The sequence below is a fragment of the Ursus americanus genome, chromosome 36, assembly GCF_024610735.1.
Source record: "Ursus americanus isolate L20-20 chromosome 36, mUrsAme1.1.p, whole genome shotgun sequence".
Classification (NCBI taxonomy): domain Eukaryota; kingdom Metazoa; phylum Chordata; class Mammalia; order Carnivora; family Ursidae; genus Ursus; species Ursus americanus.
Window position 1 is genome coordinate 13383262 of NC_142162.1, and position 25232 is coordinate 13408493.

At 38.0% G+C, this 25232-nt stretch overlaps 1 protein-coding gene across 2 annotated transcripts in view; it reads right to left on the reverse strand.

Moving 5' to 3' along the window:
* ADAM10 (ADAM metallopeptidase domain 10) overlaps window positions 1-24861 on the reverse strand; it is a 133787-nt gene extending 108926 nt beyond the window's left edge. The window contains exon 1 of one of the 2 annotated variants that reach the window (XM_045786677.2): window positions 24558-24861. In XM_045786677.2, the coding sequence (XP_045642633.1) occupies window positions 24558-24612 (55 nt within the window). In that variant the 5' untranslated portion in view covers window positions 24613-24861. Of the gene's footprint in view, window positions 1-9680; window positions 9703-24557 lie in introns of those variants that run through there. The other variant, XM_087859170.1, reaches the window with a different exon arrangement.
* Window positions 24862-25232: the final 371 nt, after the last annotated feature.

The window sequence follows — 25232 nt, forward strand, 5'->3', positions numbered from 1 at the left end:
AGCCCTTCTGGAAAACAGTATGGAGGTTCCTCATAAAGTTGAAAATAGAGCTACCGTACAACCCAGCAACTGCACTACTGGATATTTACCCCAAAAATACAAATGTAGTGATAGGAAGGGACACCTGCACCCCAATGTTTATAGCACCAATGTCCACAACAGGCAAATTATGGAAAAGCCCAGATGTCCACTGACAGATGAATGGATAAAGAAGATGTGGTATATATACAATGGAGTATTATGCAGCCATCAAAAAAAATGAAATCTTGCCATTTGCAACAACGTGGATGGAACTGAGAGAATATTATGCTAACCGAAATAAGTCAACAGAGAAAGAAAATTATCATATGATCTCACTGATATGTGGAATTTAAGAAACAAGACAGAAGATCATAGGGGGAAAGAGGAAAAAATTAAACAAGATGGAACCAGGGAGGGAGACAATCCATAAGAGTCTCTTAACCTCAGGAAACAAACTGAGGGTTGCTGGAGGGGAGGGAGGTGGGGGGGTTGGAATGGCTGGGTGATGGACATTGGGGAAGGTATATGTTGCGATGAGCACTGTGTGTCGTGTAAGACTGATGAATCACAGACCTGTACCCTTGGAATAAATAATACGTTATACGTTAACAGTAAAAATAAATAAAATAATAAATAAATAAACAAATAAACGCCAATAAAGGGCTGAGAAGTGCTCATAGTCCCACCATCCAGGGAAGAAAGACGTATAATATATGGAGCACTGGGTATAGCCCTCAGAAAAACGTCACCTTATTCATGTGGTAAAATTAGCCATACACTAAAGCTGTTGTAGACCTTACGCTAGGAGAGCTTAAAGGCAACATTCCAAAGGATTAAAGTGATTCCAAGTAGTTTAACTACACACCAAAAAAGTCAGACAGTATCTAAAGGAGAGACAAAATCAAACATGCAAAAAATAATAATCAGAATGATCTACATCCAATCAAAAATTACCATGCATGTAAAAGAATCAGGAAAATATAAATTTATTTTTCTGCATAACTGGGAAAAAAAGCAGACATCAGAAACAGAAATTACAGAGATGATGGAATTAGCACACACAGAGGTTAAAACAGTTGCTGTAAGTATGTTCCATATGCTAAGGAGCATACAAAACAAACATGATGAAGGGAAAAAAGTAAAAGAGTTAACTGTAAGCCTACAGAACCAAGAAACTTCAGCAGAATTAAATATAAAAGAAAACCAGACAGAGGCAAATCATAGGCCAATGGCTAAAAACTAGGGGCAAAAACACCCAAACAGCTAGAGAAAAAGACACATTACATACAAATGAACAAAGTTATAAATGACAGCACAATTGTACATAAGTCAGAAGATAATGCAGCAACATGTCTAAAGTACTTTGAGAAAAAAATTCTCAACCTAAGATTCTATACTCAGTGAAAGTAACTTTCACAAATGAAGGTGAAGCGGGGAAAAAGGTGAAAGGATCCTTTTTTCAGGCATCAAAACTGACAAAATCATCACTAGTAGACCTGCATTACAAGTAATGTGAAAGGAAGCTCTTCAGACAGAAGGAATGATACCAGATGGAAATCTGTATTGACACAAAGAATAGTGCCAGAAATAATGAATATATGAGAAAAAAGATTTTTTCTTTTTTAATCCTTTTTAAAAGTTAAATGTTTAAAAAAAAACAATGTACAGTGACATTTATGACACATAGAATTAAAATGTATGACAACAGAACTCTGGAGGAGAACAGAAATGGAACTGTGTATTATTTGAAGGTATACAGTTAAGTTATTGATATATATTGTACACCCTAGGAACACCTATAAAAATATAGCAAACAAATATAACACATAAGCCAATAGCAGAGATAAACAGAATCTTTTTAAAACAAATTAATCCCAAAGAATGCAGGAAAAGGGGGGGGATAACAGAAAACAAACAATATGATGGTTGTTTTAAGCTCAACTATATCAATAAGTACATTAAAAGTAAATGACCTAGGAGTGCCTGGGTGGCTCAGTCAGTTAAGCATCTGCCTTTGGCTCAGGTCATGATCCTATAGTCCTGGGATAGAGCCCCACATCAGGCTCCCTGCTCAGCAGGGAGTCTGCTTCTCCCTGTATCTCTTCTCCTCCCCCCACTTGCACTCTAACATACTCTCACTCTCAAATAAATAAAATCTTTAAAAAAAAAAAAAGTAAATGACCTAAACATAATAAATGGGAGACAGTCATTTTCTTATTTTTAAAAAAAGGAACAGGTAAATACAGACTGTACAAAAGACGTTTTAAAGAAAAAATGAAGATGAGTTAAAATAAAGAGGATGGGAAAAGTTATCCCATACCAACAATCCAAAGAAAGTTGGAGTAGTTAAGGCATTATCAGACAAAGTAAACATGAAATCAAAAATATTATGAGGGGTAAAGAAGGACATTTCACAATTCGGACATTAACTATCCTAAATGTATCACATAACAGAGCTTCAAAGCACATGAAGAAAAAGTTGACAGAACTGAAAGAAGTTATAATTGTAATTATAGTTGGAAATCATAACAATCTTCACTGAACAAGTAGACAAAAAATAAAAATACAGAAAACTTGAGCCCTATCAAACAACTTGATCCAATTAACATTCACAAAACATTCCACCCAACAAGAGAACATTCTTTTCAAGGACACACGGAATATTCACCAAGACAGACCTTAATTCTAGGCCATAAAGCATGTTTCTACAAATTTTAAAAGGCTGAACTCATACCATATGTTTTCTGACTATAGTGCAATTAAATAAGTAACAGACGTGTGGTAAAATCCCCAAATATTAGGAACTTAACATACTTCTAATTAGCCCCTGGGTCAAAGTAGAAATCAAAAGGGATATCACAATGTATTTTCAATTGACTGCAAAGAGCACAAGGGAACTTTATAGGTTGATGTAAATGTTCTATGTTATGATAGTAGTTATATGGCTACCTACATTTCTCAAAATTAATTGTTGAAGTTTACCGTATGGAAATTATACCTCAATAAAGCTAATCAAAAATTTTTAAAGAAAAACACTGAATCAAACTGGTAAGTATATGGCTATCCGGCCTTTCTTTTACCTTTCCCTAAGTTTTTTTTTTTTTTTTTAAGATTTATATATTCATTTATTTGACAGAGAGAGGGAGAGCCAGCGAGAGAGGGAACACAAGCAGGGGGAGTGGGAGAGGAAGAAGCAGGCTCCCAGCAGAGGAGCCTGATGTGGGGCTCCATCCCAGGACCCAGGAATCACGCCCTGAGCCAAAGGCAGACGCTTAACGACTGAGCTACCCAGGCGCCCCACTGAGCCACCCAGGCGCCCCTACCTTTCCCTAAGTTCTAAAATTTTCAAAAACAAAAGTCCAGAATCAAAAACAAAGACAACTCAAATATTACAACTTGTCTTCTTTAAGGAAAACTAATGAAATCAACATTCTGCTCACCTCCAAGAAACTACTAAGTAACCTGTAAATGACTCATTATTCAAAAATATATTTTTGTTAATAAGACATAAGTAGTAAGAAATGGAGGAGAGAAAGAAATTAAATGACAACTAGTGATCACAGGTTCCAAAAGAACACTGGGGGAAACCAAACATCAAGGGAAAATATCAGTTAAGAAAGTAGAAACTACACCATTTTCAAGAACTTCTTAGCAGTACTGAAGTTCCAACTCAACATTTAAGCCAAAAAGCTAAAAGAAAATCTGGGAGCCTACTACTCACGTGTTCAAATAGCGAGTTCGTTCATTAACTATTGCCACAGAGACTGGAAATTTGTGTTTGTGGATGTTTCAGTCTTGACACACAGAACTATCCTATTCAAATTGTGTTTTAGGGACTGGCTGCATGGGTATCTCCCGGGGAATTGTTAGCAATGCAAAATCCTGCACTCCCCTTGGGACTCTCCCAAGCAATTCAGGCTCTACCCAGACCTACATGATTCCCAGCGATCTGTATGCACATCCAACTTCCAGATGCCCTGCAACGTTTCTGTATACAGAAATTCCCTGACTTCTACAAGCAGCTGTATCTTTCTTCTTCTACATGCTGGCTTCAATCTAAGCATTTAATAGTGCATTAATAGGCCTAGTTACCACAGGTGCTACCGCTTAAGCAAGAAACGCCTTGCCTGATATCACAGGTAATATCCTGATTAGAAAAAGTTCCCAAATAATGTAAAACAGAGGTAAGCAAATTAACCCAAAAGCCTATTGCAGCCGGCCACCTGTTTTGCAACACAGTTATATGCTCATTCATTTACGTATTTTCTGTCACTGCTTTCATACTACAACAGCAGAGTTGAATAGGCAGAACATTATAAAACAGGCAACAAATCTGTAGAAAGTCACTTCAGCACTTACTGACTAGTTATAAACCATCTTTTTTTCCTCTACAACACGAGTTCTAACATGAGATTCATGTGCCTCTGCAGGGGATTCATGAGCCCCTTGATTTTGCATGCAATTTTCTAAGAATATTATTTTCGCTCTCTCTTTTTAGCTGGTACTTTATTGATTCTGCTTTTCCTATTTAAATCTTTTATTCATCTATTTGTAATTCTATCTTTTTTAAAAACTTATTACATTAACCAGGACTAACAAACCATGCTAAAGAACAGTAAAGCATTTTTATTTTGCTCCTGATTTTTACAAGACTATCTTTAGTTTTTATCATATAATATATTCATAATATGATGCTAAGGTTGTTTCTTCCCATTCCTACTTTAGAAATCTAGTATTTTAAAATTCACATGAAAATCTGGCTAAAAGACATTTGTTTAAAAAGAAAAAGCTTCACATATCACATCTTTAAACTGAAAAGTTAAAAATCCAAAACTACATATGCCTATTTTATTTTTAAAATGTATTCTAATTGTTTTAAGTGTACACTGATAGCTCACTACGTACAAAAATACTTTGATGAGATAAACTTAAGTATTTAATTAAATAATGTTTAAAATTGGATCTAATAATAAGTAAAATGTGTTGAGCACTTGCAATCTGCCAGGCTCTGTAGTGTTCTACATTTTTTTTCCATTTAACCCTCCCAAAAGACATATAAAGTAATAACTGTTAGCCCATTTTAAAGGAAACTGAGGTTTGAGAGATACGTAACAAGCCCAGAGTCACACAGCAAATAGGAGGCAGTGCCAAGAAGATAATTCTGGTTTCCACTACTTCATGATTTTCTACAATAATTCTATTACCCTCATCATAAACAAGGCAAGCCACCATTCACATTCATATTTCTGATGTAATTATAAAAAACTGAAGAGAGGGGCGCGTGGCTGCCTACAAGTTGTACAGCATGTGACTCTTGATCTCAGAGTTGTGGGTTCGAGTGCCATTTGGGTGCAGAAATTACCTAGAAATAAAATCTTCCAAAAAAAAAAAAAAACTGAAGAGAAAAAAAATATATCAAAATACAGCATATGGCAGGGACCTTTCAAAACCTAAACTGACATCTACCTCTAAGATGCAGAAAATCATGTAATAAAATACCAAATAAGAACATACCTTTTAAAGACCCAGAAAATATATATGTAGACCCTTGATCCCACAGCCAGTGAATGAAATTGGCACCGTTTACTCCACGGGAGCCCATGCCGATCTCCAACCTTCTGCACTACTTAGCTCTGTCGGATACCACAAAACTGCCTGTTCCCACATACAGAGTCTGGACCTACTCAACTGAGATTTGTTCCTATACTTCAGCAACCAGTCAAAAGCTCAAAAAGTAGGGGCAGAATGCAGCTCTATCACCCAAACCTCACTGATGCAGTTAAATATTCACTCATTTCCTCAACTCTTTTGGTACAGAGCTTGGCCTCTGACCTCCTCACCTTTGTATATGATCTCCCTTTGTTGCACATCTTCCTGATTCCCTTCTTCTAAGCTGCCTATTTGTCTACTCCCAATTCCTAATCAAGTACAGACAACCCTTGAACGATGTGGGAATTAGGGCACCAACACATACACACCCCTGCAGGTAAATGTTGAAAATACGCATACAACTTTTGAATCCCCAAAAACTTAACTACTGATAACAGCCTACTGTTGACCAGAAGCTTTACCAATAACACAGCCAATTAACACGTATTTTGTATGTTATATATTTTATATACTACATTCTTACAATAAAGTAAACTAGAGAAAAGAAAATGTTACTAAGAAGATCATAAGGAAGAAAAACTACATCTACAGTACTGGACTGTATTTATTATTCTATTACTTGACAATAATGCAGGAATCCTCCCCACTTTTATCTTCTTCAAGACTATCCAGGTATCCTTAGAAGCCAGCAATACAACCCACAGTTAACCCAAAAATATCACATGAAAAAACACCAACACTGCCCTGCCTCTCGACAATGCCACTTTTCTACCAGAGAAACAACCATACAACTAGGGGAAAATCTGTTAAAAATGTCAGGGCACATGGCTGGCTCAGTCAATACAGCATGCGACTCTTGATCTCGGGGTTTTGAAAGTTCAAGCCCCACATTGGGTACAGAAATTACTTAGAAAAATAAAATCTTAAAAAGAAAAAAAAAAACCGTCCGAAAGATGCACACTATCGGCAAAACTTCAGCAAGCACACGTCTGCTCAGTTCAGAATCCAGGTCTCTGGGCGCCTGAATGGCTCAGTCGGTTAAGCGTCTGCCTTTGGCTCAGGTCATAATCCCAGAGTTCTCGGATCGAGTCCCACATACTGTCTCACTATTCTCCCCTTATTTTATCTGCCACATTAGTCTCCTTATTGTCCCTCTGCCTAGAACATCTCCCAAAGCACGGCTGGACACCACACTTTATTCAGGTGTCTACTCAATTTCTTCAGAAGCTGTCTTTGGTCACCCTATCTAAAAGCTTAGGTCCCAGGCATTCACATTCTAATACCCTGCTTTAGGGGTGACTGGCTAGCTCAGTCAGAAGAGAATGCGACTTTTGATCTTTGATCTTCGGGTTGTGAGTTTGAGCCCCATGCTGGGCATAGAGATTAAATAAAACTTTAAAAAAATAATAATATCCTGCTTTATTTTTTTTCATATTATTTCTTATTGACATATATTCCTTCACCACCAGAATATAAATTCCATGAAAATAAGGACTTTATGGGGCCTTAGGTAGCTCAGTCGGTTGGGCATCTACCTTCAGCTCAGGTCATGATCCCAGGGTCCTGGGATCGAGCCCCACATCCGGCTCCCTACTCATCAGGGAGCCTGCTTCTCCCTCTCCTCCCCACTTGTGCTCTATCTCTGTCTCTCTCTCAAATATATAAAATCTTTTAAAAAGAAAGAAAAGAAGGACTCTATTTTGTTCAGTGATGTACCCTCAGTGCCTAGAATAGAGTGACAAAGAAAATGGATGCTCAATAAATATTTGCTTTAAGAATGAATGAAGCCCAAAGGGGTACATCACCCCAATGTTTACAGCAGCATTATTAATAACAGTCAAACTACGGAGAGAACCCAAGTGTCCACCGATTGATGAATGGATAAAGAAGATGTGGTGTGTATATATACAATGGAATATTATTCAGTCATCAAAAATAATGAAATCTTGCCATTTGCAACGACATGGATGGAGCTAAGAGTATTTTATGCTAAGTGAAATAAGTCAGAGAAAGAGAAATTCCGTATGATCTCACTCATATATGGAATTTAAGAAAGAAAACAGATGAACATATTGGGGGGAAGGGAAAACAAGCCATAAGTAACTCTTAACTATAGAGAACAAACTGAGGGATGATGGAGGGAAGTGGGTGGGGGATGGGCTAGAGGTGATGGGTATTAAGGAGCGCACATGTTCTGATGAGCAATGGGTGTTACATGTAATTGATGAATCACTGAAGTCTATTCCAGAAACCAATATTATACTATATGTTAACTAACAAAATTTAAATTAAAAAAAAAAGAATTAATGAATCTAGTCAATGTTTCACGGAAATTTCCATTTTCATTCATATTTATAAAGAAAGCAGCCTATACCTTGCTGATAAGAGAAGCACAAAGCAATCATCAGAAAATACATGGTCTAATGACACTTACCCAAGAAGTACCAGAATTTCTACCAGGCCTAGCATTTGCAAAATGCAATTGGTTAAAAATAAAATTATTATAGGTTTATTCACCAGGTAATTTTTTAAAAATCTTCTACTGATGCTACAACTGCATTTCAGATGCTTATCTCTGTAATTACCTATGCAGTTTTTATCACCATTTTACATGACTTTCTGGACAATTGTAACTCTCATATTCCTGTTGCAACTAAGTTTTTCAATAACCATGGCAGGTCAACATATCTCACTTCATGTTCTAACAGTTTAGCAAGCATTATCTTTATTTATAAGTAGAATTAAACTTCATGAGTTAGAATACCAGCTTGCCACTTATTTAATTTAGGGATCTTGGAAAAATTACTTAATCTGTGCCTCAGTTTCCCCATCTATAAAACAGATGAAATAGCAGTATCTGTACCTAAAGTGTTGTTATATGGATTAAAACAACTAATATAGGTAAAGGGCTTACAATAGTGTACAGTACATAACAGGTAAAAATTCAGTAAATTATGGCTAAATCATTATCTAATTTAACTCATAACTGTAAAGAACAAGTATAATTAATCTTAAACTGAGGCACAGAAAGATTAAGTGACCCACCTAAAAGGCCTCCCTCTAGCTCTAACATTCTGTGACTCTATATTTAGTCCGAAATGAAAATGGGTTTTTAAAAGTTTCATCTTGGGACACCTGGGTGGCTCAGTTGGTTTTGACTCAGGTCATGGATCTCATGGGTCGTGGTATCAGGCCCCTGCGTGGGACTCCGCGCTCAGCAGGGAATACGCTTGAAGATTTTCTCCCTCTGCTCCTCCACCTACTTGTGTGCATACGCTCTCTCTCTCTCAAATAAAATACATAAATCTTTAAAAAAAAAGTTTCATCTTAACATAAAGTTAACAAGTTAAAAATAAAGTTTGTTAAGTTTTTTTGAGTATAATCAGATAAGTATGAAGACACTCTACATTTCCCCTTGCAGCCTAACTTTGCAGTGAATGACAACTGCTCAATGCTTTAAAAATAACACTTTTTAGGGGCACCTAGCTGGCTCAGTCAAAAAGAGCATGCAATTATTTATCTTGGGTTCATGAGTTCAAGGCCCACATTGGGTGTAGAGATTACTTAAGTAAGTAAACTTTCAAAAAATAACATTTTGCGGGGGTGGGGGGCTCGCTGGCTCAGTCGGTGGAGCATGTGACTCTTGATTTTGGGGTTGTGGGTTTGAGTCCCACACTGGGTATAGAGATTACTTAAAAAAAATAAAAAATATTTTTAAAAGTAACATTTTTAAAAATAGGAACACATACTAGTTGAGAAAAAGCAACCTGGTTTTTACAGAGAAAATTCAAACTCATTCAACCTACCTAGTTTTTTAATCAACAGAACATATAAAAACACTCCATGAGCAAAACCAATACACTAACAAATTTGGTACTTTTATTCTACGTTAAAGTCAATTTAAGTAAAAAACCTAACTAGAAGCTTTCAAGACTTTTTTCCAGACATACTTAGAAACTCAGGATTCATACATAATTCACAAAAAATAAAATTATTTAGTTCAATATTCATTCATCTATTCACTTAACACATATATAATGGGCACTTACTAATATCCTAGCCATTGTTTCAGGTGCTGAGAATACAGGAGTGTATAAAAACATTTACTGACCTCATGATGCTTTATTCTAGAGAAGGAAGACAGAAAATAAAATAAGTAAATAATTTAGATGACTATAAGATTGTATTCACTGGGTAAGCAAATAGAACGCCAAGCAAAGGATTGGTTTTTTCATATGAAGTAATCGGAAGACCTCACTAACATCTGAGCAAAGACTCAGAGGGAGCCAAGAGCAACAATGTAAGTGTACAGTAGTCCTTTCCTTCCCCATATCTGCAAGCGATACATTCCAAGACCCCCAGCAGATGTCTGAAACAGTGACAGCACCAACCCTGGACATATGGTTTTTCCTATACATACATACCTATGATAAAGTTCAACTGATAAATTAAGCACCATAAGAGATAACAACAATAACTAACAGTAAAATAGAACAATTAGAATTCTGCAATAAAAGTTACGTGAATGTGCTCTCTCAAAATATCTTACTGTACGGTAATCACGCTTCCTTCTTGTGATGATAGGAGATGATAAAATGCCTAAGTGATGAGATAAGGTGAGGTGAATGACACAGGCATTGTGACACAGAGTTAGGCTAATACTGACCTTCTGACACTAAGTCAGGAGGATCACCTACTTCTGAACTGGAGCTGACCTTAGGTAACTGAAACCATGGAAAGTGAAACCACAGTTAAGGCGGGACTGCTATACTTACAACCACTGAACTGCACAGAAATGCTCATGATGGTAAATTTTATGTTATGTGTATTTCACCACTATTTTAAAAAATTGTTTTAATTTAAAAATGAAAAACACAGAAGGTAGATAATACAGCAACCTGGAAGGGAAGGGAAGGGAAGGGAAGGGAATTGGGAAGGGAAGGTCATGTAAAATGACCACCAAGGGCAAAGTCCCTGAGACAGGAACAAGCTTGGCATTTTTTACAGAGCTCTGTGTAGCTGGAGCAGAAATGAACAAGTGGGAGTAGAGGTACTGCAGGGGACATAAGCATACAATGTACATCACATAGGGCCTCACAAGTCACTTAGAAGGACTCTGGCTTTTACTTAAAATAGTAAGCCACTGAATGGGGTATGTATGTATGTATGTATGTATTTGTTTTGCTATTGCTTTTTTTTGAGGTACAGTTCACATAATATAGAACTCACCATTTGAAACATTTTAAAGTATACAATCTGCCAATGGATGGTTTTGACAAAAGGAGTACCTTTTGAACAGGATCACACTGACCGCTATGTTGAAAAAGGACTGGGAGAACAAGAGAACAGGGAGAACAGTTAGCAGGATTTACAGTCATTAAAGTGAGATGGATGTTGGCTTGTGTCAATCAGGGTAGTAGCAGCAGAACTAGTGAGAAATATTCAAAGTCCGCACATACTTTGCAGAAGGAGCCGACAGGATTTGCTGATGGAATGCATGCAGAGGGTAAAAGAAAGAAGAATAAAGGATAACTCAAAATTTTTGGCCTGAGCAACAACTAAACACCGGAGCTCCCATTTATGAGATGGGAAAGACTATAAAAGGCAGAGGGGGTGAGGAGAATCAGAAGTTTGGTTTTGGAAATGTTTTGAGTTTGAGATGCCCACTAGACATTTAACCCAATATACAGCTAAGATACAGGAAGGTGGAAATAAAGGGAGAGGTCTAGGCTAGAGATACAAATAAATATGGGGTGTCATCACTATATTAGGGGTTATTTAAAGCAACTAATAAGTAAATGCAGGAACAGAAACTACTTCTTCCAAAGGTCTTTTGCAACTTAAATTAACATGTGATTTATGGCCCATAATAGACTATTTTCTTCCTCTAAGTTAAATCCTTTATTTACATGAAATAGATTTGTACAAAAAGAAACACAGCCAACAAATATATGAGTAAAAAACAAAACAATAACGAAAAAGAACTAATGTTCTCTTGTTGCCTCTGAATACACACCTGGAGGTTTTTTGTGGGTTTTTTTTTATCACTCTGATACAATACCCATGAGGGGCAAAATGAAAGACGGAAGGTTAACAAGAAGGACTCAAAGGACAGCAATCTGTTACACCTTTTTATTCCTTCTAATAAGAATAAAATACTTACTAACGATGTTCTCATGTAAAGTCCTTAGCAATGGAGAAACAAATCTGTTATCTCACAATGATGAAAATAAAATACGTTTAACCTAAAGTACAAATAAGATGTTAGTAATCTGACATCAGTGGAAAATGACAGCTTCCACTGAGGAAAATTTCTAGATAACTGAAATTTATCTATGTCCAAATATCTTTCCATTTGAACCATTAATTTTTTCCTCTACTTTAACATCTTGAGCCAGGCTCATCCTTATTAGCATGTTTATCCTAAGACGTCCTCATAACAATGTGATAACCTATAGGCTACTAGGTTATTGTGCCATTGTTCCTACATAATAGCTCCATCCTGCAGTATTCTGTCAATATCTCCTCCTTTCTCTACTGTTACTTTATTTTAGCCATATATAAAAGCATCCCAACAACATTTTACTTTCTGTCCTTAGTTATAGTTGACAGAAATCTGGCCCTCAGAAAGCATATAATAAATTCACATGGTGCCTAGTACTTAGAAGCTTCATGGGAAATTTGAACATCCCCTCACTTAAAAAGAGAAAGTAATCTTATTAGTTATGTAAGACAATGTCATTAATCTTATGAGATGCATAATGAAGTCTTTAGTGGTACAACTTACTTTCAAATGGTTCAGAGGGAAAAAATATATAAATACATATTTTTTACATATATTTTTAAATGAGTGATAAAGCAAGAATGGCAAAAGATAACCAAAAGACAACCAAAGATAACCAAAAGATAAACAAAATTTAGATCAAAGGTATACAAATGTTAATTGGACTATATATACTCCCAAACTCTCAGTATAGAAGCTTTTAAGATACAGAGTTAGGAAAAAATATAGCATATATTGAGTAAATGCCTATGTGTAAAATTGGTAAAGGATAACTGGATTGGATCTATTAAATGGAGAAAACATAACTAATTTTCAAAACGTATTTTAACAGAAAAACCGGGAAAAAGTAAAGCAATATCAGAAAAATAACCTACTTGCAAGAGTAGTAGAAAAATGGCCAGCAAGTTCTAAAAAGTAGAAAAAAACAACTTGGTCTCCTTGCCACTGGAGAGCTTAGAAAGTGTCTCCTTTTTTATGGTTTGAGAATAGTATTTTTTTTAAGATTTTATTTATTTGTGAAAGCAAGAGTGAGAGAGGGAGCGCACGCACAAGCAGGGGGAGCAGCAGGCAGAGGGAGAAGCAGGCTCCCCCCTGAGCAAGGAGCCCAACGTGGGACTTGATCCCAGGATCCTGGGATCACTACCTGAGCCAAAGGCAGACCCTTAACTGATTAAGCCACCCAGGCATCCCGAGAATAGTATTTTTACTTCCTGTAACTTTTTTAAAAGTCTGGTGACTCTGGATCCTGGTTTTTACTAAAGGTAATCTGCTTTTAAAAAAATTTGTTTCCTGATTACTGTAGAAACACATAACTTATATTTCACCATCCAGAGACTTACTGTGTATCCTCAAGCTTTTAAAAAATGAACATATACAAATTTATGACAAAATTAATATGGTATTATGAATAAAATGTTCTATAAGGTACTTTCCTCTCCTTAATTGTAAACATTTTCTAATGTAAAAACAAAAACCTTGTAAAGAACCTGACTGACCAAAAGCCAAATGCTCAAATATTTTAAGTGTAAAGAGCCTAAACTGATGACAAAATAATTCAATCTTTGTACAAAGGCAGAATCTAACAACCTCACTATACAATGCCTTTAAAGCATGAGATATGTTTCTTAGAGGCAGTATAGTGTTTAAAAGCATGAATTCTGGAGCCAGACTGACCAGATTCAAATCCTGATTTTCCCTAATTAATAGCTATATGACTTCTCTGACATTGAAGAAGTTATCCTCCCTGATCCTGCTTCCTCATTTGTGAAATGAAAATAACACAACCTATCTTACAGAGATGTTGTAAAGATTGGGTTAATAAACAAAATGCCCTAAGAACAGTGCCTGGCATATAGTAAGTATTCCATAAATGCTAGACATTATGAATATTTTCCATATTTCATGGGTAGGAAGCATCTTACTTTCCAGGAATGCTGCAAACAAAAGCTTCCTTCCCAACTTCTGAATTCAAAACCTACAATCTTCTGTTCCAATCTAAATTAAATATAAGAATAGGGCAAAAAACGTAGCATGAAAATTTCATTAACATCAAGACGAAAAGATAATCAGAATGTATCTCACTGATGGTGGGTCAATATCATTATCTTTGTGTGGGACAGCAATATTACATAACAAACTTTTTTTTCCTATCTATATCAACGAAACTTTATTCTGCAATTTTAAGAATGGGGAAGAAAAATCGGCAAACATGTTTTGACATTACAGATCTTCCTATTTACAGAAAGACTCAATTACAATAAATGAGAGGATGTGTAAAAAGAAGCTAAGGCTGGCACATTTCCATTCCTCAGAAAAATTACTTGTAATCAAGTTGTTTTCAACAGACTTTTCACTTGTATAATTCTAAAATTAAGTACCAAGAGCATTTTTCCCCGACATAAAAGTGTATTTCCTTCCTGAGAAACTTGAGTCATCAACTGTGTCTTAAACATCACACTGTGTTGACCAATGCTTCTTCTATTTGATATATATTCACTCTGATCTTATACCACTAACAAAATTGTTCTCTTGTATGAGAAAGGTAAGACTTCCAGGAACTATCATGTCCTATATTTCAGCAATATATGTAAGTACCTTTACTGTGCTCTTAGAAAAGTTACTTCTGGGGGGGCCTGTGTGGCTCAGTCAGATAAGTGTCTGCCTTCAGCTCAGGTCATGATCCCAGGGTCCTGAGATCCAGCTCCCCCATTGGGCTCCCTGCTCAGCAGGGAGCCTGCTTTTCCCTCTCCCTCTGCCTGTAGCTCCCCTTGCTTGTACTCTCTGTCAAATTAATAAATAAAATCTTAAAAAAAAAAAAAAAGGCAAAGCAAAAGTTACTTCTACAATGTGACTTCAAACTTAAGCCACAGTATCAATTTCTTCACTAGAAATGAGTCAGATCATTTCTACAAGCAAATATCTACACCTAACAGTTCCAATAAAAGTTCAAAATAGTAGGGTGTGTCCTACAATTATAAGCATATTTCAACACACCCACTTTTTGAGATGAACTGGTTTCTAAAAATTAAAAATAATAAAGCTAGCTGGCTCAGAAGCTAAAATAAGTAGCTCTTTTTTTTAATTATAAACTAAATCAATCACAAAGGGCACACAACATCAATGATTAAAACATAATGAATGGGGGGCGCCTGGGTGGCACAGCGGTTAAGCGTCTGCCTTCGGCTCAGGGCGAGATCCCAGCGTTATGGGATCGAGCCCCACATCAGGCTCCTCTGCTATGAGCCTGCTTCTTCCTCTCCCACTCCCCCTGCTTGTGTTCCCTCTCTCTCTGGCTGTCTCTATCTCTGTCGAATAAATAAATAAAATCTTTAAAAAAAATAAAAAATAAAAAATAAAAAAACATACTGAATGTATTAAATTTCTACCACTAATGTATGAAATACAACTTATAAATCCGAAAATGGAACATGTACATAATTTAGATTTCTATGCTCATTTGAAATGCCTTTGTACAATTTCAAATAAGTGCAGACACAAGTATAGACAGTAACCCATATAAGGGACTGTGACTTTCAACCTACTTAAATAAAACACACACACACACACACACACAATGTGTTCAGCCACAACTCTGTGTTGGTGTGTATCTACCCCACACTCACATTTTATCCTAAGCCCACTCTCTCATTACCTCACCCTTCTCCCATATGACTCCCCAAAGCATCTACCTCTACTTCCTTCCAGGAAATCTGGATGTGCAAATAAAACAATTCTGCCAAAGGTGTTAATGATGATAATAAGAGGAAGGGGAAACAGAGCTATAAAAAAGATATGAAAATTTTGAGAACTTATGCATTAAAATTTTGAAGGAAATATTTTGTGAGAAGTTGAAACTGAGTAGAACTAATTCTGAAGATAAGAGTTACAGAAGCTGCTGGCTGAGTCCCTCAAAACTACCCCACAGAAACGAAAATCCTACTATCTTTGGCTCTTCTGGGAAAACAAGCAACTGGTTTGTTTTGGTTTGGTGTTTAAATAATCTTCATGAGTTATCAGTCATTCAGTTGCTATTATAAATTAACAGAATCAGATTTACTTCTCAACCACAAACTGGAAGATGAAGAATGGGTAAGGCTGGAAGATAAATGATAAAGTAAATTTTTCAGAGCTGCAGCGCAGAGAACACTAGGAGAAAAAGGCTTGAACAGGAAAGAAATACGGAAGCTTATGAAACTTGAGTAACCAATTAAGACAGCAAACTATCAGAAATTTAAAAAAAAAAAAAGGTAAAACGACTCAAATTTCCTCTAGAGCAGGGTTTCTGACTCTCAGCACTACTAACATTTTGGCCACAGAACTCTTTGTTGCGGGGGCTGTCCTGTGCACTGTAAGACGTTTAGCGGCATCTCTGGCCTCTACCCACTAGATACCAGTAGCATCCCTCCAGGTATGACAACCAAAACTGTCTCTAGACTATAAATATTTCAGTGTCCGCTCTGCATATACACTTTAACTACAAATCAATTTTTTAAAGGATACAAAACTGCATAAATACAATGCAAATTCATAATAATAAGCATTTTAAAAGATTGAATGATTTATATTAAAAAGTGATAAAACTGTGGAGAAGGAATTATGGATTTTCTTAAGTTCTATATTCTAATGCTTGGTATCAACTTTCTAGCATTTCAATTTCTAGAAATACATTTTATCCATCTATATTTTGCAACTAATAGATTCCAAATGAAAGTAAGCCTGGAAACAACATAATTTTTATAATATTTGCATAACATTTTACAGTCTCCAGCATTTTTACAAACGTATCCCAATTAATTCTTAGGAAAAGAGGTAACAAATTAATATCCCATCCAACTCGTAAGTATAGGATTCTATTTGTATTCTTATGAAAACTAAATCCAAAGTTTAAATATGTGTATTGTATCCCTTACCATCATCGATGCAAGCAAAGGCAAACAGAAAATTCTGCTCCAAAAATCATATGTGTACATTTGCCTCAAACACAAAGATCACATTCTTTTCCCTATTTTGTCTCTAAAATAGGAAGTTCACAATTCATGTAAAAATCAAAAGTATCAAGCATATTCTTGAACCAAAGCGCCTAATTCCAACTTGATAACAAATATATACCTGCAAAAATATAATTGTTAATGTATCTTTCATTCTAACCTCTCCCGGGCGCCTGGGTGGCTCAGTTGGTTAACCATCTGACTCTTAATCTCAGCTCATGTCTTGATCTCAGGGTCATGAGTGCGAGCCCCATGATGGGCTCCACACTGGGTGTGGAACCTACTTAAAAAAAATCTAACCTCTCCCCCCTCCACTCTAAATTCACCAAACTTCTATTTTATAGTTCTGGAGCAGTGCTTCCCAAATGACGAGACAAATAGTTCTGAAAGATATGCAAAGTTTTAACCAAGCCCCAACAAAAATATTAGATTGCTAGTCAGATAAAATCCCAGACTATGACACACATACCAAACTAGAACCTATTTAGATTCAAAATCTTAAGATGTCTTATTTTCAACTTCAAAGACTGAGGTCCTCTAAGTTTTATGAAAACACACTCTCTCCAATGCAACAGCCTCTGAGATCTAAATTCAACACAGAGTGAGCCTTCAATAAATTTTGTTAGCTTCATGTTAAACTTCTGCCAAGTTTTATCGGTTTTTCTTCCATGAGATTTCTTTTCCAGCCTTATTTATTTCTACAATTGCTACCCTAATACAGAACTCAAACACACAATTCATCAACCAACTAATTTATTCCTTACTGTATCATATTCCAACTCCTCAACATGGACTCCAACCAACATTCCATAACACTCTACCTTGAAGTTATAATGTCCTAGAATATGAATAGTTGGAGTCCTGGCTATCATGGCCGAGTTAGCACTTCTCCTTATTTTCTGCTACGGAGTCTCCATTCCAGGCAAGAAAACCTACAAGCACCTTACTACACTATTATGCCATTCTCTTTTCTCAAAAAGCTTTCCCCAACTCGGGAAATAAATCCTCATTTCAAATGCAACTATAATACATAATTGGAACTGTATTTTTATATCTTGGCATTTCTGTCTACGCTGACAAACTCAGTGTTCTTTACTTCTCACTCAAGACTGTAGCTTCATGGGGTGCCTGGGTGGCTCAGTTAGTTAAGCATCTGCCTTTGGCTCAGGTCATGATCTCAGTGTCCTGGGATGGAGCCCCACATCAGACTCCCTGCTCAGCGGGCAATCTGCTTCTCCCTCCCCCCTTCTGCCTCCCCACTCATGCTCTCTCTTTCTCAAAAATAAATAAAATCTTAAAAAAAAAGACTGTAGCTTCATGACTCCTACTAACCACATACATACAATAAACTGGTGAGTAAACAGCAATGTTCTTGCTGTACACACTCTCACACTGTTTACTTGGAATTGTAATTGCTTCAGAATGAATTCACCCAGTATCAAAGGGAGCCTACATTCTCTAAGAACTATTCTCAGTATTGCTATTTCCTGCAACCTAGTAAGACAGGACTGTCCCCACTAGTACCCGGGCAAAGCCTTCATACTGCTGGAGAGCAATGTTACTGCCCTCATAGGAACTGAACTGGTAGGATTATTACAGTTTCCCCATTTATTCTTATTAACATTGCTTTATTTTCCTAGTATAAAGATTGACAATTTAACTAGTTAGAATCACCACTACTGATTTTTATTCACAAAAGCAGGCATTTTAGAGTTGCTTGGAAGAATCACTAACAATCCTTAAATAAATCAATTCCTCCAAAAAAAAAAACAAAACCTGGGGCTCCTTACCCAAGCATGTCACATAGAGTTGCCCATGTGCAAACAGACCAAATGCAAATGAATTCCTAGAATTTGAAGCATCTGCCCTGTGACTTGGGGCTCAGATTTGAAATCCCTGTGTTTTTCTGTCCACAGCCTTTTGTATGTACAATTTGTCTCCCCCAATTAGTGACACATAGGCCTCTCATGGAAACTTGTGTTAGCAGCTATATCCAATGACTACCTGCCCCGCCCCCCAACTTCTCCACACACACAAATTCCATTTTTGTTACTCCACGTATATAGTTTAAGTTAGGCCATCCCAAAAATACACCTCCAACTTTGGCAAAAGTTTTCTAACCATTAGAATGCGATACAATTCAAAGACAGACAAATTTAACTTTATGAAAATCACAATCTCACCAAATCTGTAACACACAACAGTTAACTTACTACAAACTAACAATAAAACACAGTATCACAGTATCCAGAGACTCTGCCATCTACCTTTTACCTAATTGCTCCTTTAAACACAGAGAATATTTTTCTTAACTTACAATTTGCATTTCTGCAAAGGATATCACAATTGCACATTTTAAGGTATGTTTAATATCAGTAATCTAGTATACTAGTTTGGAATCAAAGTACTCATGATTCAGATCTAGGAAATGATCTACCCGCAACCAAATGAGTGTGCATTTTATTTGGTGTGTCTTTCTGGTTATCTATTGGTTTTTTTCTCTCCATTCCACCTTGCCTCACTTTAACTACCAAAATACGTTAGTACAACATTATCCTAATTGTTCAGAATAGAAAACCTCAACACTAAACTCCACAAGCCAAAACATATACATTAAAAATAAACTTTTAGGGGCGCCTAGGTGGCTCAGTCAGTTAAGCATCTGCCTTGGGCTCAGCTTGGGTCACGATCTTGGGGTCCTAGAATCAAGCCCGACTTCCTTCCTTCCCGGCTACCTGCTCAGCAGGAAGCCAGCTTGTCCCTCTGCCCTTCCCCATCATGTGTTTGCGTGTGTGTGTGTGTGTGTGTGTGCGCGCACGCGCGCGCTCGCCTCTCAAATGAATAAAATCTTCTAAAAAAAAGTGAACACATCACTTTAAAAAGTAAGTTTTAAAATATATATATGTATCTAAAGTTCATGGACTTTATTCCATAAAAGATGCAGAACTTATTTATTCCACTCTGCATGCAAGTGTATCAAGTATGATTATTTAGTTTCCCCACAGAAAATGTATTAGAAACAACTAATTAGAAGGTGATATCCTCAAGGTTTGCCAGAAAGCCAGGAATTCTAACCAAAAAGTTGGAAATACCATTGAAACTTGATACAAGAAGAAAAAGCACAATAACCTAGAATAAATTTAGAATACACATTTCAATTGTTTCTGGGGGGAAAAAAAACAGACACTACAATAGAGCCCAGAACAGTAACAAGCTGTTCTTTATACTAAACCTCAGTCATTTAAGAAAAGACTGAAATCAGCCCATTTTAAGGACACGGTAAATTTGTAATGTACCCTAGAAAAACTTCCATCAAAAATTGCCAAAATTTTACAAGTCTGGTCCCAGACACTTACTTGTGAATCTTCTCATATCTGAGCTTATCACTGTCATTTCCCAACAATGCTGGAAAATGTAGCTTATCGTTGAACGTATTATTTCATTTTATGAATTTCAAAGGCAGAGTTTACGTTTATTACCTGTTCTTTTTTTTTTTTTTTTAAGATTTTGTTTATTTTTTTGACAGAGAGATAGCCAGTGAGAGAGGGAACACAAGCAGGGGGAGTGGAGAGGAAGAAGTAAGCTCCCAGCGGAGGAGCCTGATGCGGGGCTCAATCCCAGAACACTGGATCACAGCCTGAGCCGAAGACAGACACTTAATGACTGAGCCACCCAGGCACCCCTGTTTATTACCTGTTTTAAAAGAAAAAAAGCCTAAGTTTCCACTTGCATGACCCTCAACCATTTTTTTCTGTGAGTTTCATCTGAATAGAAAAAGAAATGGGTTTATTTGCTCATTGAGATAAAGTGATTTGGAAAAATTCAAACATCATTCTTTAAGACCTACAAATTATTATTATGAAAACAGGATTTTTTTTAATATTTAATAATCTTCTGCTAAATAAAAAGAATAGTGCATGCCACAGCTTTTGTTAACAAAGTTTTAAGACTACTGTGAAAATAAAGAATTAAAAAACACCTTAAAAGTTGGATAAGAGGTCAAAGTCAAAAAAAACATTTTTAAAAGACAGGATTCATCTACACTGAAGCCGAGACAGAGATACAAATAACATACAGGATCCGCACAGGTAACAAAAATGAGTGAAGCAGGCCAAGTGTATTACCAGTAGGAATGATAGTAACTGCACTGACTGGTAAGCACATGCCCAGTCTAAAGAGGACAGCGACTGCTCTACCACTCTGCTATAGACAATGGGAATGCAGCCCAGAAGAGCCTGGGTTTCCAATTTTTTCAAAAAAAAAAAAAAAAAAATCTAGGAATCCATGAATTTCATTGAGGAATTTCCCAATTTTTCAATGTTGATAACTACCTGAAACCTAAAGATACTTTGAATCAACAAAACACATCTCTAAGGTGATTCAGTCCAGGGGCCACCTTTAAGCTAATGTGTGAAAATTGCTTTCAAAAAGGTTATGAGGGGCAGTGGGAAAAAAATTCAGGCCTTGAGGTCAAGCTGGCCTGGGTTTAAATGTCTAATTCACTTAGCAGGTGGATATTGCTAAAGAAATTATTTCTTCAAGCCTATTTCTTCAACTGTAAAATACCACCACTCTCTCATAAATGTTGAAAAGTGAAACTCCTAACACAGTATCAGATACACAATAGACCTCACAGAAATGCCCCTTACTCCCCCTCCTTAACCTTGTAAGTCCTTTGGAAAATTTAAGAAATCAGATAAAAATAAACGCCCTTGAAGATCTTAAACAAGTTATAAAAAAAAAATCAGAAAACAGAGGTGCCTGCTATGCCCATTTCCCTCAACCCCTGCTACTCAGAGAGGTTTTGTGTATACAGAAAAGATACAGTTAATGTAGGGGATGGCTTGAATGGGCCTTAAAAATGATACAGCTAACTGGATTATCAATCTCAAATTAAAAAGATGAACAGTCAGAACTCCTTAAAGATGGAGACAAATCTGTCTCTCTTATTAACAACTTCATAGACCCTTATTTGCTGGTAGAAATGAGAGAAATCATTTAAGCTTAAGCTTTGATACTTTTAATACTTTTGGCCAAACTTCCAGAAAACTTATTTCTAAACAATGCATGGTACAAAACAAAGGATTTACACCAGATTTTTAAACATAAAAAACATGCCATACTCTAAACTTCATTTTATGTATGATTTCATCAAACCAAAGTACTATTGGATTGAATTTACTACTAGAACTAAAGTATCTTTTGACCTCTCAAACATACCAATTAATTTTTAAAAAGAGAAAAGACTCTCCAAAATATGTGTGTTAAAAAGTAATAAGCACACATACATAAAAATTATTTGGGCTATATTTACTTAGAATAGTTCCAATAAATTTCTATCATGTGGTTACAAATAATAAAGAAAAGCAATTTTATGTATATATTTGAGTACATATGTATATAAACACCTACTGAACTCTGGAAATTGTATGGTATCTTCCTACATATACAACGAACTAGGGCACGTGCTAGAAATGAACAGCATTAGGAAAGTTTACGTTTTAGGATTCTAAACACTTTCATTCTCTCTTCCAACTTTCCACCCATCATATTAAAAGCAAGAAAAAATACAAAACAATAACAAATCAGAATGGGGAAGCAACTAAAATCATTAAGTACATAAAAATAATCTATAAAATTAAATCCATATTTCCACTACAACTTCTCCTCGTCTACATAAACATTCATTTCTTTCATATGCTAAAACAGATATTTGAGTGTATTCTATTCTACATATCATCATACAAACTTCTTACAAACTTGACCATAAATAGCTCAGACTCATATTTAAAAATAGCATATATTACAATAATATTACAAATATCTCCATGTACCCAAAGGCAACAATCTTGATGCTAATTTTAAAATGGAAGTTTCTTAGTGTCTTTTTTTTTAAAGTTCTGCTTAAACATCAAAAAGTACGTAGCCTTTTAATGTTTAATGCAAAATGATACTTTATAAATGACTCCAGAGTCCTGAATTTAGATTTTCGTGTACCAACGGTCTTAACCCACAAAAATGATGCTGCTAATTCACTTTTTCTTCAACCATCAGACTACACCAATTTATCTTCTTCTTGTTTCACACTTAAAAACAAAGGTCATTTTATATACTACCACTCCTCAGTAATTTAAAGTACCTCATGTGTTTGTCTTTCTTTGTACCACCTCATAGAAATCAAGTCTAACACCTGACTATAATCACAAATAGTGTTAACAGACAGAAATGATTTGTTGGAAGCCACATTCTGAACACAAACACAAATGTTATAAAAGGCCCTTATAAAGGGTCTCTAGCACACGATACTTCTTAAAACTAAACATCTACTGGAAACTCTTAATCTAGAATGTACATCTAGCAAATGACCACCACAAACTACAACAGAAGTACCCACAAAGCATCATTCTCCGACTGAGTAGAACTCAGGACAAAAATACGCTTGGCTCTGCAATCGTCAGTTAAAGTGACAAAGAACAGAAACAATACACTACATAAAATACACAGTATTCTCTAAATTATCAAATTAGGCTATACTCACCGGAAGCATTCCGGTAATTTTTTCAATTCCATGATTTTAAGCATACTTTGAGGTTTTTAAGTATACTTTGGGGGGAAGTCAAAAACTTTCCCTCACATAAAGCACTTCACACAACAACAAAATTATGTCGCTGGTCCCAGGATCATAAAAATCGTCTTCAAAACCCGAGTAATCGAGAAATTATCTTCCAGTAAATTTAACTCCAATTTGCGGGGTGGGGGAGGTGACACCGTCTGACAACCCACTAACTACCGCTGTACCTCTACTCCACCTGAGAGCTTAAGAAAACTCAAGTTGGGTCACCCAAGGACTTGTCCCTCTAAGAGACCCAATCCAAACAGCAGATCAAAGAACATCCCGAAACGGCTTACCTTTCTCCCCACCAAACCCATTCCCCTGGGCAACAGAATGTTTTCACTGAACATAAACACACCCTCCCGAGAGCTCTCTCCAAACACTCGGGCAGAGGCAGGGCACTACAGAGAGCGGAAGCGACTCGTCTCAGACGAGCAGGGGACCACCGTTACCCCTCCACCGGCGGCCCCTCTGCAGAACCGGGTCAGTCTGGATCGCCGCGCCCGGTAAAGAACAATACACCAGCCCCGCGGCACACATCGCAACTTCCCACGAGCCTGCGCGGCGGTTCCTCGCGGTGGAGCGGACTCCAGAATCCGCCACCGGGCAGACGCTGGGGCGGAAGGAGGGAGGTAAAGACCGCCGGCCCCGCGGCGGCAGCCCGTCCCGGCACCCGGCGAACAGGCTGGAGGTATGGAGCCACCGGCCTGGGCTCCACGGCTCATGCCCGGCAACTCAGATCTCCCGACCGCTTCTCTGGGAGGCGACCCCCGCCTCCCCTGCCGCTGGGGCAGTGGGGGACGGGGAAGGCCTCGGCGGAGGCTCGGAGCCTCCTTGGCCCGCCACGGAAGGGAAGGCGGTCGGGGCGCCGGGGACAATAGGGAACGGGGAGCGCTGCGCGCCGGAGTGGCGCCGCCGGCCGGCCGGGCTGACTGACGCGCCCGCCGCGCGGCGCGACTGGGCTCCGCTCTACCCGGCCGCCGCTGCCGCCGCGCGGTCCGCCGTGGTCAAAGCGTCCCCGGCGCTCGGGGTCGTGCCTCACCTCCCAGCCCCGCCGCCCAGGAGAGGAGCAGAATTAACACTCTCAGCAACACCATCTTCCGCGGCCGCCGCCTCCTCACGGGTTAACAGCAGCACATCGATCCAGAGGGAGAAGCTGAAGGGGCTTGGTCCGGAGTCTCCACGGGAAGCCGGGACCTCCCCCGGCAGGAGAAACGGCGAAGCACCTCCCTCTCGCTCCACTTCAGGGGCCGGCAAAGCTCCCAGCTCCTCCAAAACAGGGACCTCCCTCCCCCTCGTTCGTTTCCTTCCTCCCTTCCCCGCGTTCCTTCCCTCGCTCCTTCCCTCTTCTCTACCTCCCTCCCCCGAGCCTCGGACCTCCGCCTCCTTCCTCACCACGTGATCCACGGTGCCCAACCGGCAGGCCCAGCCGCACCCCTTCCTCCCGCCCCTCCCCCTCCCCCAGGCACCCCAGGGGCGCGCGCATGCGCGCGGGGGCCGGTTCCCGGGCTGCTAGGCCCGCCGCCGCTTCCTGTCCGCCGGCGGAGAGCTGGGATTGGGCTTAGGAGGCGGGGTTTCCCTTGGTCCCGCCCCCAAACAGGAGCGCATCTCCGCAGAGCAGCCCGGGCTAGCTAGTTCTTACGACTGCTGAAGACCGTCCCTAGGGCAAAAATGGGAGAGTGAAAGATATTAAGAGGCCGCTTTCTTCTTCTTAACT